Below are 18,335 nucleotides of genomic sequence, written 5' to 3'. Positions count from 1 at the left end.
TTCATAATGCCTTATTTTTAAATCCCAAGGCCAAGATGCCAGGGACAGCGGGGTCTGGTAGGTTATTCTCCTCTACCTATTTGGGATCGACCAATTATCGGTTTGGCCGATATTATCGGCCGATAATCAAGATTTTGGACGTTATCGGTATCGGCAATTACCTTGCCGATAATCCGATAATTCCCCGCTCACCACAATGACCCCCCCTCCTCCGCACCGCACCGCCCCGGCCAGAGACTGTCGCCGCCGCTGCTCCATTGCCTCCCCCATCCCCGGTTTTATAATTACCTGTTCCCGGGGTCCACGCTACTTCTGTCTCCTGCTGTGTCCTGCATTACGCTGTGTGCTGCGGTGTGCAATGACGAGTGATGTCCTCAACGCGACGTCCCCGTCAGTGCGCACAGTGACAGCTCAGGACACCGCTGGAGCCAGAAGTAGCGTGGACCCCGGGAACAGGTAATTATAAAATTGGTAATGGGGGAGGCAATGGGGCAGCGGCGGCGGTCTCTGGCCAGGGCGGTGCGGTGGGGGGGGTGCAGTGGTGTGACTAAGGGATGGGGTCAGGGGGATATGCTGAGATAGCCGATAACTTATACCGGAAAATCGGTATAAGTTATCGGCTATCAGCCTTAAAGTCCACAAAGTATCGGTATTGGCCCTAAAAGATCGATATCGGTCGATCCCGACTACCTATTAATATAAGGAGGATCCTCAAGGAGTGATATAATGCCATAGTAGGGCAGATCCAAAACAGGGCATATGAGATCCTGCTAAGGCATAAAATATCTTAAACCACTAGCGGTGGCCATCAACACATCAAGGTATGGATACAGGTTACCATTACGACCTTGGAAGAACTACTTTAAAGGGGTACTCCATTGCCCCAGCATTCGGAACATTTTGTTCCGAATGCTGGGTGCGGGCTGCAGGGGTCATGATGACACAGCCACGCCCTCGTAACGTCATGCACGCCCCCTCAATGCAAGTCTATGGGAGGAGGCCAAGCCCCCTCCCATAGACTTGCATTGAGGGGCGCGGTGTGACATCCGAGGGGCGTGGCTGTCACGTTACGACCCCCGCAGCCCGCACCCAGCATTCAGAACAAAATATTCCGAACGCTGGGGCAGCGGAGTACCCTTTAAATGTTTTTTCTTTATTTATTTATGGATGGTATTATACTGTCTCACTATGTGTATGCCTGTGGTAACAAGGTTGAACTTTAACCCATGCAACTTAATGTAATTTAGGTAAAAATTGGTTAAGCTGTCAGCACTCACAGGTCCCCAGTCTGATACGGTCCATTGGCGGTCACAGGAAGGTCCCGTGCAGTTCTTCTCTGAAGGTGGCTTGGTGTTCGGGTCGCAGAGTTTTTCATCTTCTGAACAGCGCACGTCTCGGGTGACAATGCTGCGCTCCCCACATTTTGCTGTACACTGAAAAATAGACCAAAAAGGTTTTAAATATTTTGGATCCCTCTAGAATTGACCCGGAGTTTACGTTAATGGATCCTAACAACATCGGGTCAAGTCAATATTTGATTGGAAAATAAAACCCATATCCGGTAAACTTAGGTGACAACAACCGATAATATATTAACCATATAGATATCTGTCATCTATTTAGTGACAGTGGTTCGCAACCTTTTGTTGACTTTGGGGACCATATGCATGGGGTGTGAAACGTGGCCTTCAGTGAGTAGATGATGATTTTATTGGTCAGATGAGCTCTTGGCCGGATAACCACCCTTCACCATAGGCACCAAAATATTGTGAACCCTCCCCAATGGTGCCACATGAAATGGTCTCGCCTCCTCATAAGACACCTAGAAGTATAAACAATGATGGATAGGCAGAGTGCAGGGCTCTCAGTTCCAAAATTCAAGCAAGCAGAGAATGAAGCGGCACTCCAAGAAGGATTCAATCCAAAGTGGTGTTTTATTCGCCCATAAAGTACTGATTCAATTTTTCGGTCCACAATCCGGACCTTTCGCATGCTTGGGAAAGGTCCGGATTGTGGACCGAAATGTTGCATCTGTACTTTATGGGTGAATAAAACACCATTTTGTATTGAATCCTTCTTGGAGTGCCGCTTCATTCTCTGGTTGCTCATGAGACACCTATGTACTCTAGTTCCACCATAGATCTTTTTCTCAAAAAGTGTTAACTTTTTTTTTTTTTTGAAGGAACCCTGATCCGACTCTACTTAAAGGAGTACTCCGCCCCTAGACATCTTATCCCCTATCCAAAGGATAGGGGATAAGATGTCAGATCGCTCCTGCAGCACCCCGCTATCATTACTGCGCAGAGCGAGTTCGCTCTGCACGTAATGACGGGCAATACAGGGGCCGGAGCATCGTTACGTCAAGGCTCCGACCCTCGTGACGTCACGGCCCGCCCCGTCAATACAAGTCTATGGGAGGGGGCGTGGCGGTCGTCACGCCCCCTGCCATAGACTTGCATTAAGGGGACGGGCTGTGATGTCATGAGGGGCGGAGCCATGACGTCACGCTGCTCCGGCCCCTGTATCGCCCGTCATTACGCACAGAGCGAACTTGCTCTGTGCATTAATGATGGCGGGGTGCCGCAACGGTGATCCCCGGGGTCCCCAGCACCGGGACCGCGGCAATCTAACATCTTATCCCCTATCCTTTGGATAGGGGATAAGATGCCAGGGGCGGAATAACCCTTTAAAGGGGTACTCCTTCTATTGACTTCTATTTAAAAATATTAATCCTTTCAATTACTTATTAGCAGCTGTATGCTACAGAGGAAATTCTTATCTTTTTTAATTTCTTTTTTGTCTTGTCCACAGTGCTCTCTGCTGACACCTCTGTCCGTGTCAGGAACTGTCCAGAGCAGCATAGGTTTGCTATGGGGATTTTCTCCTGCTCTGGACAGTTCCTGATACGGGCATCAGGTGTCAGCAGAGAGCACTGTGGACAAGACAAAAAAAGAAATTCAAAAAGAAAATAATTTCCTCTGCAGCATACAGCTGCTAAAGAGTATTGGAAGGGTAAATTTTTTTTAATAGAAGTCATTTACAAATCTGTTTAACTTTCTGGCAACAGTTGATTTAAAAAAAATAAAAATAAAAAAATGTTTTCCACCGGAGTACCCCTTTAACAAACTGCAATTCAAATATTTATTTACATGAATGCATATAATGGTATCTTCAAGAATGACTTAAGATACACTGATCTATACCATTAAAAATAAGGAAGTGCATATCAAAGGAACTGGAGGCTTGAAAGGTTTTGTAGCCCGTAAACTTTACCACTTAAAAAACTAAAATATTATGAGAAGTAATTGGCCGGCTTTTCGGGCTCCGTATCTTCTGAGGAGCCGGTTGTTGAGTATGGTGCAAATTAATTCAAGACGAGGAAATAATCAGACAGGGGGATATGCTCAGGGCTCTCATGTCTTCTGATATCCAAATAGTAGCGCAAATAGGAAAGAAAAAAATATATGCAGCAGCCATTCTGCAAGGGATGATAAGAAAACAGGATGAAGATTCTAGATCAGTGGTCTCAAACTGTGGCCCTCACGGAGAGCATGGTGTGGTCCATGGCCACCATCTAGAACAGTGGTCTCAAACTGTGGCCCTCACGGAGAGCATGGTGTGGTCCATGGCCACCATCTAGAACAGTGGTCTCAAACTGTGGCCCTCACGGAGAGCATGGTGTGGTCCATGGCCACCATCTAGAACAGTGGTCTCAAACTGTGGCCCTCACGGAGAGCATGGTGTGGTCCATGGCCACCATCTAGAACAGTGGTCTCAAACTGTGGCCCTCACGGAGAGCATGGTGTGGTCCATGGCCACAATCTAGAACAGTGGTCTCAAACTGTGGCCCTCACGGAGAGCATGGTGTGGTCCATGGCCACCATCTAGAACAGTAGTCTCAAACTGTGGCCCTCACGGAGAGCATGGTGTGGTCCATGGCCACCATCTAGAACAGTGGTCTCAAACTGTGGCCCTCACGGAGAGCATGGTGTGGTCCATGGCCACCATCTAGAACAGTGGTCTCAAACTGTGGCCCTCACGGAGAGCATGGTGTGGTCCATGGCCACCATCTAGAACAGTGGTCTCAAACTGTGGCCCTCACGGAGAGCATGGTGTGGTCCATGGCCACCATCTAGAACAGTGGTCTCAAACTGTGGCCCTCACGGAGAGCATGGTGTGGTCCATGGCCACCATCTAGAACAGTGGTCTCAAACTGTGGCCCTCACGGAGAGCATGGTGTGGTCCATGGCCACCATCTAGAACAGTAGTCTCAAACTGTGGCCCTCACGGAGAGCATGGTGTGGTCCATGGCCACCATCTAGAACAGTAGTCTCAAACTGTGGCCCTCACGGAGAGCATGGTGTGGTCCATGGCCACAATCTAGAACAGTGGTCTCAAACTGTGGCCCTCACGGAGAGCATGGTGTGGTCCATGGCCACCATCTAGAACAGTAGTCTCAAACTGTGGCCCTCACGGAGAGCATGGTGTGGTCCATGGCCACCATCTAGAACAGTGGTCTCAAACTGTGGCCCTCACGGAGAGCATGGTGTGGTCCATGGCCACCATCTAGAACAGTGGTCTCAAACTGTGGCCCTCACGGAGAGCATGGTGTGGTCCATGGCCACCATCTAGAACAGTGGGCTCAAACTGTGGCCCTCTAGATGTTGCAAAACTTCAACTCCCAGCATGCACGGACAGCCAACGGCTGAAGCGATGTGATTGGTTGCTATGGAAAACTCAGCAGCTTTTGCTCTGGACAGGTTTTGATATGTGTATAGTGTATTACAATAAAATTAAGTTGCATATAACCAATGGGAGTACAGTGGTCCCTCAAGTTACAATATTAATTGGTTCTGGGACGACCATTGTATGTTGAAACCATTGTATGTTGAGACCAGAACTCTATGGAAACCTGGTAATTGGTTCTGAAGTCACCAAAATGTCATCCAAAAATAGGAAAAAGTGAGAATTAAAGAAAAATAAGTAGATAACTAATATAGATAAAGCAAATCCTTACATATAAAAGTAATAAAGATCTGCTGGGAGCTGGAAATCACTGTCTATGTCAATGTTTGCACAAGCAGGGAGCCTCCAGCTGTTGCAAAACTACAACTCCTAGCATGCCCGGACAGCCAAAGGCTGTCCGGGCATGCTGGGAGTTGTAGTTTTGCAACAGCTTGGGGCACCCTGCTTGGGAAGCACTGGTCTATTTAGAGGACAGGAGCTTCTTCGGGGTCCTGTACAGTGCACGCAATGTCCTAAAAAAGTAACATGGAGCCGTCCTCACCTGGTGTCCAAAGGAGCAGCTAACCCTGGTACAGGTAAAGAGTACAGAACATGTAATACCTCCCTGTACTGTAGGGGGCGCTACCAGACACCAGTCAGTGCATACACTTCAGTAATACAGGTAAAGAGTACAGAACATGTAATACCTCCCTGTACTGTAGGGGGCACTACCAGACACCAGTCAGTGCATACGCTTCAGTAATACAGGAGTTTTACCAGTGAATGCCCATTCTGATTGGTCAGTTCATTGACAGGTATCACAGATCTGGACTGTCCATAACATTGTATGTTGAATCTGGTTTCAACTTACAATGGACCAGAAAAGACCGTTGTATGTTGAAACTATTGTATGTTGAGGCCATTGTAAGTTGAGGGATCACTGTTCGTTCAAGCACTATCTAGTGGATTGTGCCGCGGGTCTATCTGTAAGTCAATAAGGGGAGATTTATAAAAAACCTGTCCAGAGGAATAGTTGCCCAGTTGCCCATAGTAACCAATCAGATCGCTTCTTTCATTTTGCAGAGGCCTTTTCAAAAATGAAAGAAGCGATCTGATTGGTTGCTATGGGCAACTCAGCCAATTTTCCTCTGGACAGGTTTTGATAAGTCTCCCCCAATGTGTCTACCCACTTGCCGATACCAGGAGGGCTGCGGCACTTATCATCCGGAGGCCTTAATATGTGGTTGTGTCTTGTACACATCGCAGTTCCCCACATGAGGTTCATACATACATTATTTACAGCAACTCTTCATACTACTATATTGCCTTATGAGAGGCTATGCTGCTTTTTTATTTTTATTTCAACAAGGTGCACTTTAAGAAACAAGACATTCCCGGCCGTACGTGCAGAACAATCAGTTCTGGAGGTGGGTGCAGCGTCTGGCGGAGTTTTTAGTACGTGTAGAAGGATAGAAGGATTCTCTGGAAAGATGAGAAGGAGGAAAAACTAAGGCAAGGTTTACTGGGAGAGACACCCATTACCTGAAAACATGGCGTCCTGCCTGTGGGTTGCCTTGTACCTCCAGACAACGTTCCCTCCTAATGTTACCTACAAGTACAATTAGTCTCCAGAAGAAAAGACAGCCGAGCCGCCCCATACTTATCCTCCGCCAAGACATCTGGTTTAAGGTGTGAGATCACTTCGCAAAATGCTCAAGTATCTGTTATTTAAAGTGTTCCTCCAGTGCTTTATGAAATGACTATAGTGCGGCACTTTTGTGCACTTTTCTTATAGCGTACCTGTCATTTCAGGTAACTGACTGGCTGTCCGGGCATGCTGGGAGTAGTAGTTTTGCAACAGCTGGAGGCACCCTGGTTGGGAAACAATGGTTTATGTAGAGGACAGGAGCTTTTTCAGGGTCCTATACAGTACACACAGTGTCCTAAATGGAGCCGTCCTTACTTCGTGTCCAAAAGAGCAGCTAACCCTGGCACAGGTAAGGAGTAGTACAGAACTTGTAGTTCCTCCCTGTACTGCGGGGGGCGCTACCAGACCGCCAGTCGGTGCATGCACTTCAGTAATACAGGTGATTTACCAGTGAATGCCCATTCTGATTGGTCGGTTCCTCCAGTTGTGACACGTTTCACAGATCCTGACTGTCCGTACATTGTATGTTGAGTAGGGTTTCAAGTTACGATGGTCCAGAAAAGACCATTGTATGTTGAAACTATTGTAAGTTGAGGGATCACTGTATAAGAAAAACTTTTCACTCCATTATGAATAAAGTTTCACTTGTTTGATTGAAATTCCAAAAAAAAAAAACTGTGCGAAGTCAAAAACCGTATGGTAAAAACCAGATGGAACCGTACGCACATATGGTTCTGTACGGTTCCCATTGACCCCCATGTTAAAAAAAAAGTGTATACGGTTTCAATATGTTTTTTTTACCCAGTTTTGGGTAAGGGAAAAAAACTGACAAAACCGTACAAGACGCAAAACGGATGCACCCGGATGCATCGTTTGGCATACGGTTTTCAATACGGTTCTGTACGGTTTTCAAATTGAAAACGTATACGGGAACTGCATTGCAAAAACGTGGTGTGAATGAAGCCTAGAAAGACCTATTCTTCCTTGTACTTAGCCAAGATGTTGCATAGCTGCCACCCAAACCGACACCAGCATGGGCATAGACTGCAATTGTATAAGAAAGACATCATCTCCTGGGGAGAACACATTGGTGTTAGGCTCTGTAACAGGGCAGCGTGTGACCGACGCGTTTCTCAAACACTTCACACGGCCTTTAATGCTGTTCAGATCACTCTGTAATAGCTTGTTTCATGCTCTGCCAGTTGGCACCGAGCTTCAGACTGATCAAAAATGAGATTAGTTTAGCTGGTAATGGTGCCCAGTGGCTAAAGGAATGCGTGCAAGTCTTATTCGCCATGGGAGACGCACAGTTGCACCTTATACAGATCAAACACAGCGGTCACCTGTACAAGGCTGTGTTCTGAACTCAATATTATTAGGCAGGCCAGGCTGCAATTATACGAGGGCACAGAGTAATACCCGCTCTCATCCCTTTGGGGAGCTGGCAGGAGTCCCTCGGATTCATGCATCTGCAGCTGGCGGGAGAAGAAATGGAGCTGGCAGGAGTGCAGAAAGTGCTGACTGTGCAGTCCGGGCGCTGTAAACTTCTTTTGAAGGTAATTGTTCTTGTGATGTTATGGAAAAGTAAGCAGAAAATGCGGGAAAGTCACAATGATATATAAAGGTATTGCTGCAATTTTTAGAAAATCTTTTCAAATTTTTAAGGGGGGAAATGATCAACCTATTTAAGTATATAAATGGCTCATACAAAAATATGGGGAAAAACTGCTCCAGGTAAACCCCACTCAAAAGACAAGGGGGCACTCCCTCCATCTGAAGAAACAATGGTAGAAGAAACATCAAAAAAGGATCCGGGTTTCAACGGCGCAATTCGTTTTCAAAGATTTCACAGTACACATAGAATTGTGAGACTGTTCATTTATTAAGCCAACAAACAAACGCGTTTCGAGACTAGAACTGTCACTTTCTCAATGTTAAAATGGCCATTTTAACATTGAGAAAGAGATAGTGCTAGTCTCGAAACGCGTTTGTTTGTTGGCTTAATAAATGAACAGTCTCACAATTCTACGTGTACTGTGAAATCTTTGAACACTGATTGCGCCGTTGAAACCCGGATCCTTTTTTGAAGTTTCTTCTACCATTGTATCCTTTGATCGGCGTGGGTTTCCTCATCGCCGATACCCGGTGGCTGCACCGTGTCTATACGCTATAAGAGGTGGTTGGTCTAACACACAATCCCAAAAGGTGAGCATAACCACCTCATTACTGCATTCAGCACTCAGTGTGTTCTGCTGTCTTTTGCACAGATACTGTACAGCCCTCCATCTGAAGAAAAAAAGGTTTGTCTCCAGGGGTGACAAGCGGGGTTCAAGTCCTGCATGAAACGCGTGGGACCTGAGTTCCTGAACTTTTTCCACAGCAGGAACACTGTTTCCATTAGCAGGACTAGCCCTTGAGTTGAAATCATCGGTGAGTTCCCACACTTTTTCTTCGCAAGGACTTGACCCCTGGACAAGCCTTCTTTACCATAAGAGCTTTGTATTTGTGGAACAGTCTACCTCAGGAACTGGTCACAGCAGGAATAATTGAGGGCTTAAATACAGGCTTAGATACATTCTTAGAACAAAATAACATTAATGCATATGTAGAAACCTGTGAAATCCTTGGTTGAACTTCATGGACATGTCTTTTTTTCAACCGTACTATGTAGCTATGTAAGTGGGGGTCCTGGAGGTCAGATCTTCTCTGATCATCCTAATGATGATAGGCCAAGATGGCAATAACCGTTTAGGGTAGGGTCACACGTGCCGTATTTTGTTACGTATTTGCTGCTGTGTATTTTCTTACCCATTGAAGTCAATGAGAAGCAAAATCAGCTGCATATTTTGCTAACCATTGACTTCAATAGGTAGGAAAATGTGCAATAGCAAATACGCAGCAAAACACGGCACATGTGACCCTACGCTTAATGTTTTCTCAAAAGCATACTCACCGTACATGATGTACATGCTTTTAATGTGCATTGAAGTGAGGATGAATGTTTTTGTAGTAATAATCATAGACATTTACTGTAATCCTGTATTAAAGGGGTACTCCGTTCCTAGACATCTTATACCCTATCCAAAGGCGGGACCCCTGTGATCTCGGCTGCGGCACCATAGACATCCAGTGCCGGATGACTGGTGATGCGGGGCGGAGGCTCGTGAGGTCATGGTCACGCCCCTCAATGCAAGTCTATGGGAGGGGGCGTGACGGACGTCACGCCCCCTACCATAGACTTGCATTGAGGGGCGCGGTCGTGACCTCACGAGCCTCCAGCGCTGCATCCGATGCTCTAAACGAACGCTGGGTGCAGCAGGGAGATCGCAGTGGTCCCCAGCGATCAGAGTACCCCTTTAAAGACAACATGTCTACAATTCAAGGGGTTTCCCACTACTCACTGAGATGCCATCACTCGGTGAGAATCTATCTCCTGGGACCCCCCAAATCCTCAGAATGAAGGAGTCACAGTATTAGCTTAGTGTTGAATCCACCTACCATGGAGGGAATTGAATAGAGCAGTGTTTCAGTTCCCGCTACAGTAGATGACCATGAGGCTACCTCTTCGTTCTTGGCATCTTCAAAATTCCCAGAGGTTGGAACACAAGTGATCTTAATGTTATGGCCTATCCTAGCAATAGGCCATAACATTATGCAATGGGAATACCCTTTACAGTTAATTTAAAAAATAAACACTATAATTGTAGTAATGTGGCGATAACGTTTACCTCAGACCATTCTGACATTTCCCATTGGGGTCCACATGTTGGGTTTCTACACACTTTCTTGTCATCTGGTTTAGTGATATCGGCAGAATCACATAAGTCGCTGTACACTGAGCTATCAAACCCAGGAGAGATCATTTTCCAGCATCTGACAATTCGGAACTGGTAGCCCTCACCACACGTCCGCGAACATTCACTCCAGCTACTTGTCTCCCACCTAAAAACAATGGAGAACTACATTACTCTGGTCAACATGAACACAGAATTCCATTCAACTTCCAAATAATTCCACCTACAATGCTATATGGTACTAAGAGGCTCCTTTGCTTCTTCAAGGCGCCCAGAACAAGAAGGCACTAGGCAATTTGCCCAGTTTGCATGCCTAAAATTGACCATGAATATCATGCAAATCAAAGGCCATAAAAACTAAAATGTTTCTGTTCCTGAACTTCAAGAGCGTAATACCCAACAAAATGTTGATGCTCTCAAAGTGTTCCTATAGTGGGGGCCAAAGGTCTATGGGTGATGAATGCATCAACCTTGTTATCCATTCCCTGTTCCAATCGACTATGTAAGCCACAAAAGTCTGATACATGTCCAAATGTATCAAATGAGTCCCAAGAACTTAAATGGGCACCGTCAGATACAAACACTTTTGATATGTTGTAAAGCATGTATAACCAATAGACTTTGCAATTACTTTCATTTGAAAATTTTCAGTATTTCATACAGGAAAAGCCAGTCAAACAACTGCCCCCCCCTGCCTGCTTGGACACATACTAATCCTGCTGTGTCCATGCGTCATCACCTATGTCATGGACACACTTCCTTGATTGACAGCTGTGAGTGCAGGGCACACACCTGGGGGAAAAATCCTCCCACTGTCAGCGTGTGTCCCGCTACTGTCAGTGAGGACAAGCTGGGAGTTGTAGTTTTGATAATGCTAGGGGAGATGTGAGCAGACAGCATACTGAGGTAGGGGGCGGAGACCTGCACAGTGAGGCCACACCCCCTCCCTTTGAGAGGAATTCAGACTAGTGAGCTAAATTAAAAGTGTAATAAACAAAATAAATAAAGGTGCTAGACACATAAAAATTTGATGTACATGGTCAGGATTAGGTACTGAGTGATATGATGGGTACACTTTAAGTTTGGGGAATGATGGTGCGTGACCAGTCCCAAGACCGTCCCTCTTGTTCTCAGGACCAGCGATCCCAGTGGTCAGAGCCTTCAAGAACAGGAGGTGAATGGCATATCTAGTATGGTATAACTAGTTGTCTACCTCAGTCATGGTCATCTTGTGATACATTTCAAAGGAAACTAACCAAACAAAAATATGTAGTAGTCAGATGTTTTTGTATCAATGGCTTAGACAGCTTGTCAGTCATTGAGAGTGGTTGTCACACATAACATTTTGAAATGACTTCATCTATTAATTTTGGATAAAATAACAAACAACAAGTAGAGAATTGTGTAATGTGGGTGGAGTATTATTTTTAGGACATGGAATATTTTAGTTTTTTCTATTTCAGGGAAGAAAAAAAAAAAACACCTTATTTTTAATTCTGCTACATTGGAAAATCAGATAGTGCCCTGACATAAAGCAGCAATGTGTTGTAGAGTCATGACTCGGTATCCATCACATCACCAAATGACTCAGTACATTTCTACCAGAAGCCTTCAAAAATGCAGTGATGATATTTTTGGCCGCCTCCATCTGGAAGTTGTGAGAAGGTTGGTCCTGGAACGTGGCAGCCGAAGCAATCTGCAAATGAGTGTTTACTACAGTGTGTACCTTGGCTGACATTCCCGCCCGGCACAGAACTCGTGCACGGGCTCGGGACGGGTCAATGCGTCACAGTGTGAGTCGTCCACTTCTACTCCATCGTATCGCACGCACATGGCGTAGTTTGACATCACGCCTATGATGGGAAAACAATCAGGAATAAACAAACCAAAAAAATTTAAATGTAACAAAATATTTTTTTTGATTTCTAGATAAAAAAAACTATATATATATATATATATATATATATATATATATGTGTGTGTGTGTGTTTTATCTTTTTTTTTTTATATATTGCAGGCATGGTAAAAAAGAACACAATGGGTCCATAGTGTTGGGTCTTACAGTAATATAGTAATATAGTTTGTAAGGTTGAAAAAAGACAAGAGTCCACCGAGTACAATCTAAAACCTTACTATGTTGATCCAGAGGAAGGCAAAAACCCCAATGAGGCTGATGCCAATTTTCCCATGACAGAGGAAAAAATTCCCTCCCGACTCCAATATGGCATCAGAATAAATCCCTGGATCAACGCTCTATCCCCATAAATCTAGTATTTATAACCTGTAATATTATGTTTTTCCAGAAAAGCATCCAGGTCCCCCTTGAGTCAAGGACAGTCAAGGACAGAAGAGCCTAAATTTGCTTTCCTTTACAACTCCCCCATTGTTTTCTTTGCTAAAATGCAGATACAGACATTCTCCAACTGAGATGAAAGCTGGTGAGGCCAACCAAGACTTGGGCTCCTCTCCAAGGGGAGTCTCATGACCTTTCTCTTTTTTCAACAAATCAACAAAAAAACTAAGGATAGAGTAACACTCCCAACAACCCACCATAACATCCACAATAACTTGCTAGAGGTAAAATGGGATTAAATTTGGCATTTGAACAACATTAATTTATGCAAAACCTGTGGTATATATACAGTCTATAGAGGGGCACCAGGCACTACCTATCCAATATGTGAAGCACAACTTTATGCCGCCGGACTATACCTCTGCTCTTAAGTGTTGTGTGTACGCTGTGGGAGTCTCTACGTCATAGAAGCAACAATGTCCATTCATTACAATAGAAGAATCATGAAGAGACGGTACACTCACCACGTAGCGTAGAAAGATGACTTTAATCTTTCAGTCAGCAACAGTTCATTACACAACGAGGCAGAGGGGGGGGGGCGCTCCGGAGGAACGCTGGGTCAGAGGAGGATCAACGACCGTTTCGGTCCGGGTTGGACCTTCTTCCGGCCTCCTGAGGAGGCCGGAAGAAGACCCAACCCGGACCGAAACGGTCCGGAAGAAGGTCCAACCCAGACCGAAACGATCGTTGATGCTCCTCTGACCCAGCGTTCCTCCGGAGCGTCCCCCCCCCCCCCTCTGCCTCGTTGTGTAATGAACTGTTGCTGACTGCAAGATTAAAGTCATCTTTCTACGCTACGTGGTGAGTGTACCGTCTCTTCATGATTCTTCTATTGTAATGAACCTGTGGTATATATAATGATTCTGGGGGGGAAGAGGACCAGATAGGATAGCTCACTCCTTACATCAACAGGAAATGGGGATCGACTACCCGAGGATGACGGGTCTCCACAGTGCTGACCAAGGACGAACACGTCAGGTGAGTAAAAAGGGATGTTATTGGGATAATGCAACGCGTTTCGAGGCGCTTGCGCTCGGGCAGGGAAACGAATTGCATTATCCCAATAAAATCCCTTTTTACTCACCTGACGTGTTCGTCCTTGGTCAGCGCCATGGAGACCCGTCATCCTCTGGAAGTCGATCCCCATTTGTTGTCTACTTGGTTGGGAGGCTGCAGACCGGACCATATTACTCACCCACATTGACCATTGTGTGAGGCTTATTAAAAGCAATCTTTTTGCCACGTTCAGCCGGGTGGTTTTACGCTATGGAGCGCTCTCTCTTGTTTTTATACATCAACAGGAAGGACTTCACAAGGACTTGCAGAATGAAACCACCACATCAGAATCAAATACTAAATAATATTTTTTATTATAAATAATATAAAATAAAAAAAATAATAATAAAAAATAATAAATATATATTGATATTTTTTTTCATATTTATTATATATTTTTTATGTGAGGAGACAAATAAGTTACCTCTATGTGGATATTATATGTCTGTTTTAAATGTGCATAATGGTGTGTTTAAGGTTACTTGTTGAAAATGTATATACCGGTATATATTTTTTAGTGTTCATTGTACAGGTGTGAATGCAGGTGTGCGTTTTTTGTTTTGCATGCCTGCATCTTTCTTTAATGTACTTTGCATATCTGGTCATTTGTTGTTTTTGATAGGGTTATTATCTTGCTATATAATGTACATTGCAACTCCCTTTGTCATGCCTGATGAAGCCGCATATATGCGTAGAAATGTGTTGTATTATGGAGACATAAAAATCGTTTTACTTATTCTGATGTGGTGGTTCCAGTCAGCGCCGCTCCAGACCTGCTATTCCTTGTGAAGTCTTTCCAGTTTTTGTGCATTATCTGTGCAGGACCGGATTACATTTGCCTCTACACGTGATTATCATTGTGGTGGTTGATGTGGTTACACAACCAACCATTTTCTGTGTTGTGTTACTATGGAGCGCCTTTGTTTCTTTTTCTACTCTCCTTACATCGGCCTCTATCTAAATTCCTACGCCTGATTAGAAACAAAGGGGGGAGATTTATCAAAATATGTGCAAAAGTTGGCCAGTTGCCCATAGCAACCAATCAGATCGTTTCTTAAATTTTTTCAGAGGTCTTTTCAAAAATGAAAGAAGCGATCTGATTGGTTGCTATGGGCAACTGGGCATCTTTTCCTTTGCACAGGTTTTGATAAATCTCCCCCATAGTGTTTCAAAGTCCTCCATGGAGACCACACCTGCCGTTATTTATCATGACTATTTCCTTGAATCTGCATATTTATCTCGTTGATCCACTCGGAAAGTCTGAGGTGTTATAGGCTTCCATCTCGAGGGGAGCAACTTCTTAGCGGAAATTAGATTTAGCAGGTCGGAAATGTGTGAAGGTCTACCCAAAGTAACCATATCCATAACTAAGATGAAATCAGTGGACATCATTTCCAACAGATCCTCTTGCATCTTGTATCATCAGGGGGCACGACCACCAGATATGACCTGTAGAACTCACTCCTTTGTTGAGCACCAACATAAGCTAGAGGTGGATAGTTTATATGTGAAGAGCCATTACGGTATTTTATACCACCTCATACGTATTGTACAGTGGTTCTCCTGCACTGCTCTTCTAGTGGTACTATCTATAGTAGAAAGAATCCTGAAATGTAGCAGTTTACATTCTCACCACTAGGCCTAAAACCAAGATGAGACTTTCTGTTTTGTCTGTGAATATAAGGAGAAGGCTGCTGTAAAGTGATCTGTATGACACCAGTGTAAAAAGAAGACAGTAGGAACTCAGCCTCCCCTCCCTGTAGAATGACCTTTGCAAAGGTCACTGAGTATGCACAGTAACATTTCCTATTTATGTGAATAGGACAACCCCTGTCTATTGTTGCCTATGTTTATGGGTGGGGATTGTTGTAAAGCATATCTCTATGGTAAATGCTGTTAAAAACTCAGGCAAGAGGACTCCATAATAATGCACCAAAAATGTAAAAAAAAAATCAGAAAACAGAAACAGATTAGAAACAAAAAAAAAGAACATGTTTCAGTATCTGCCTCTAAACAGTAAAACAAAAAGTCTTGGTGATACAGTTTCTTTATGTATATTTCTGGGCCTGGATGTCAGTGGCAATATATTGGAGTATCTTTACCCTACAAGCACTGACTATGATTATGCTGCCCTCTATGGACGAGAGATTAGACGCAAATGGGAAACAGTACTATTAAAAATTCAACTTGGGCTCTAATATCTGTTCATTCACAGAGAATTATAATAGAGTCTACTTGGTTGACCCAGAAGGCCGTGAGGCCTAGATTTTGATCACTGAGCCTACAAGTTGTAAGTGGAATAGGCCAGTGGAAACCTGGCAGCAAGTGTTTCATTTCACTGCAGTGCCACCACAGGGAAAATGGAGAATTACAGGCCAGGTCCTCCAAAGTGGAAGAGACACCATTGGGGTGTTTGTAGCTAATAAATAGTGGATGTAAAATATAAACTCCCTGCTGATTCAGATACTGGACTGTCAGACATGTGCTATAGCGTGACACTGCACACACAGTCGCTCAGCACAACACACTATGTGATGGGGATAATGAGAATAATCCTGGACGGTTCTTGGCTCTCAATTGTTGAAAAAAATCCAATAATTCCTGAAATTCAGCACACTGTGCCTTTCCAAAATGAGGGTTTTATAGGGCAGTAGAAGGTAGTGGGAAAGTGTCTGGAAAGTGGTGGAAAGTGTCTGTCTTCATAGTCAGCTTTTTTTTTTTTTTTTTACTATACGGTATAAGTCTGCACTCAGGAGGACAGGACATGGCACTGAGTGAGCAGCCTTCCTGCAGACGGGGAGTCACATGAAGTGTCTTCAGGTCTGATACTCACAAAAGAGCCTTGTCTGAAGTCACAGGCTGTGCCCTCCTACCGCTCTGCCAGTGGAAATATTGCTGAGCCTATCTTACCACAGGGCACTGGAAGCCAAGTAGCTGGGAACAGGTAGTGTGTATTTATGCACCCTAAGCCAACTCTGTGTAAGTTATTTCACCCTACAGGCACAAGGGGGCGCTGTGCCAAGCAGCTGTAGACTGAATTCTTCTTACACAGCATTATTGTCTGGTCATTTTTTTTTTTGTTCCAATCTAAAGTTAAGTTTATGGAAAAGATGACACCCTAATATATATGTATAGGATATGTCCATGTATGCAAATTATTATTATCAACTGAACACTCAGACCCCAAGCGTTGAAAACTTTAGGCATTTCTGTCTGAAATGTCGAAGGTTTTTCTAAATAACTGGGACACTTTATGGACTTTTGGATACCCAGTTATGCAGTGATTCCTCTTTGGACAATCTTTTTTCGTTAGCAAGGTCCCTGAATGATAGGCTCATCCTGCTTCTGGGATCACCGACAATCAATGATCTGGGTAGGAGGAGCCTGGTAACAACTGTTCAGTTTCCCAACAGTGCCACCACACAAATAAATGGGTAGTACAAGATATTTATGTGCTACAAACCTGTGGTACACGTGGCACTGCATGGCTCGTGAGAAGACAGCTTCCATCGGTACATGTCCACTGCGCTTATCCCCTGAACCTTCCTCAGTAACTTTGGCCCTTTTCTATCGACAGATAAAACAGAGGAATATAAGCTTCTGGTACCATGAAAAGGTCACCACTCTTAAAGACACAGACAGTACGTTTACAGTTTTAGCTTCACGGTCACTTGGTTACTGGTTGGGTTTATTGGTTATAGGTACATACAGAGATACATTATACAGACATATAGCTTATTGAGGGGTGTGCTCAGGGTGTTTGGTTTTGGGTATTCAAAACATACCTGTCCTGTTCCCCAAGTAGAATCCCCAGCCTGGTTAGAAGCAGAGCTTCCAAAGTCTAAAAAGAGAGAATGGGATAAAAAGACCCAGTAGAGAAACAGATCAGAATATAACAAAAATGGCTGCTTTCGTCACTTTATCGGTCAAACAGGGACGAGTGACTCATAAGAACTTGGAGCCACGACTGGCCGCTGTGAATGAACAGAAACCGAATGAACGTATGCTTGTCTTATCTGCATTCTACAGATACATTTTGAGGGTTTTAAAGGACATTTGTTTTTTAAAAACACTGTCCTTTAAAATAAGCACCTCCCTTCCCCATACTTGTATAACAGGGGTCCCTCCCCACTGTGTCGCAGGAGACCCCTGAAGAAATTGAGCCTCCACAAAGGAAAAAGAGGACATCCAAAAATAAGCACAGTGGGCCATTCTGCTGGCCCATTTCCCCCTTTAGGTTACTGTTTCATTTCTTCTACGCAATGGGATTTCATCATCTCAGCGCAGAGACGAGCAGCGCTGGGACATTGAAATGACATCGCGTCTCCTTTGTAGAGGCTCAATGTCTTCAAGGGCCCCTGCAGCGCAGGAGGAGAGAGTCCCAGAGTTTATGGGAAAAATGCCCTGTTATTCAAGTACAGGGAGGGGAGATTTTTATTTAAGGAGCGTTTCCCAAAATGGAACCACCCTTTAAGCCTATTATTATGTGAAGGATTTTTGCACCGTTCATGCAGTTTCTGTCTGCGTTTACCAGACAAATGTAGTCATAACATGCAGAACTTCCTATACAGAGGTATAAAAGCCCACTATATAGACCCCCTATCAATAAGATTTTATATCTTCACAGGCTACAATATTTACCCCCAATGACCACAGCCTGTTGTTACCAATGATGCTTTCGCAATGTCTTATTTCTTACCAGGCGCTAAGGGCCTTTCAATTCAACATCCCACCCTTACCAATACCAAGGGGGTGTGGA

At 44.4% G+C, this 18,335-nt stretch overlaps 1 protein-coding gene across 7 annotated transcripts in view; it reads right to left on the bottom strand.

Moving 5' to 3' along the window:
* Positions 1-18,335, bottom strand: part of ADAMTSL2 (ADAMTS like 2) — a 51,470-nt gene that overhangs the window by 8,738 nt on the left and 24,397 nt on the right. For 6 of the 7 annotated variants that reach the window (XR_008847887.1, XR_008847886.1, XR_008847888.1 and 3 more), the window contains 4 exons: positions 17,040-17,143; positions 11,894-12,020; positions 10,102-10,315; positions 1,278-1,433 (listed from right to left, as the gene is read on the bottom strand). Coding sequence is in view for 1 of the 7 variants with exons in the window: in XM_056539996.1 (XP_056395971.1) it covers positions 1,278-1,433; positions 10,102-10,315; positions 11,894-12,020; positions 17,040-17,143 (601 nt within the window). In the remaining 6 variants the exon portion in view is untranslated. The remainder of the gene's footprint in view (positions 1-1,277; positions 1,434-10,101; positions 10,316-11,893; positions 12,021-17,039; positions 17,144-18,335) is intronic. The other variant, XR_008847889.1, reaches the window with a different exon arrangement.

Source organism: Hyla sarda, chromosome 9 (assembly GCF_029499605.1).
Source record: "Hyla sarda isolate aHylSar1 chromosome 9, aHylSar1.hap1, whole genome shotgun sequence".
Classification (NCBI taxonomy): domain Eukaryota; kingdom Metazoa; phylum Chordata; class Amphibia; order Anura; family Hylidae; genus Hyla; species Hyla sarda.
The sequence above is the reverse complement of the archived record's forward strand: the minus strand, read 5'-3'. Positions and strand labels throughout refer to the sequence as shown.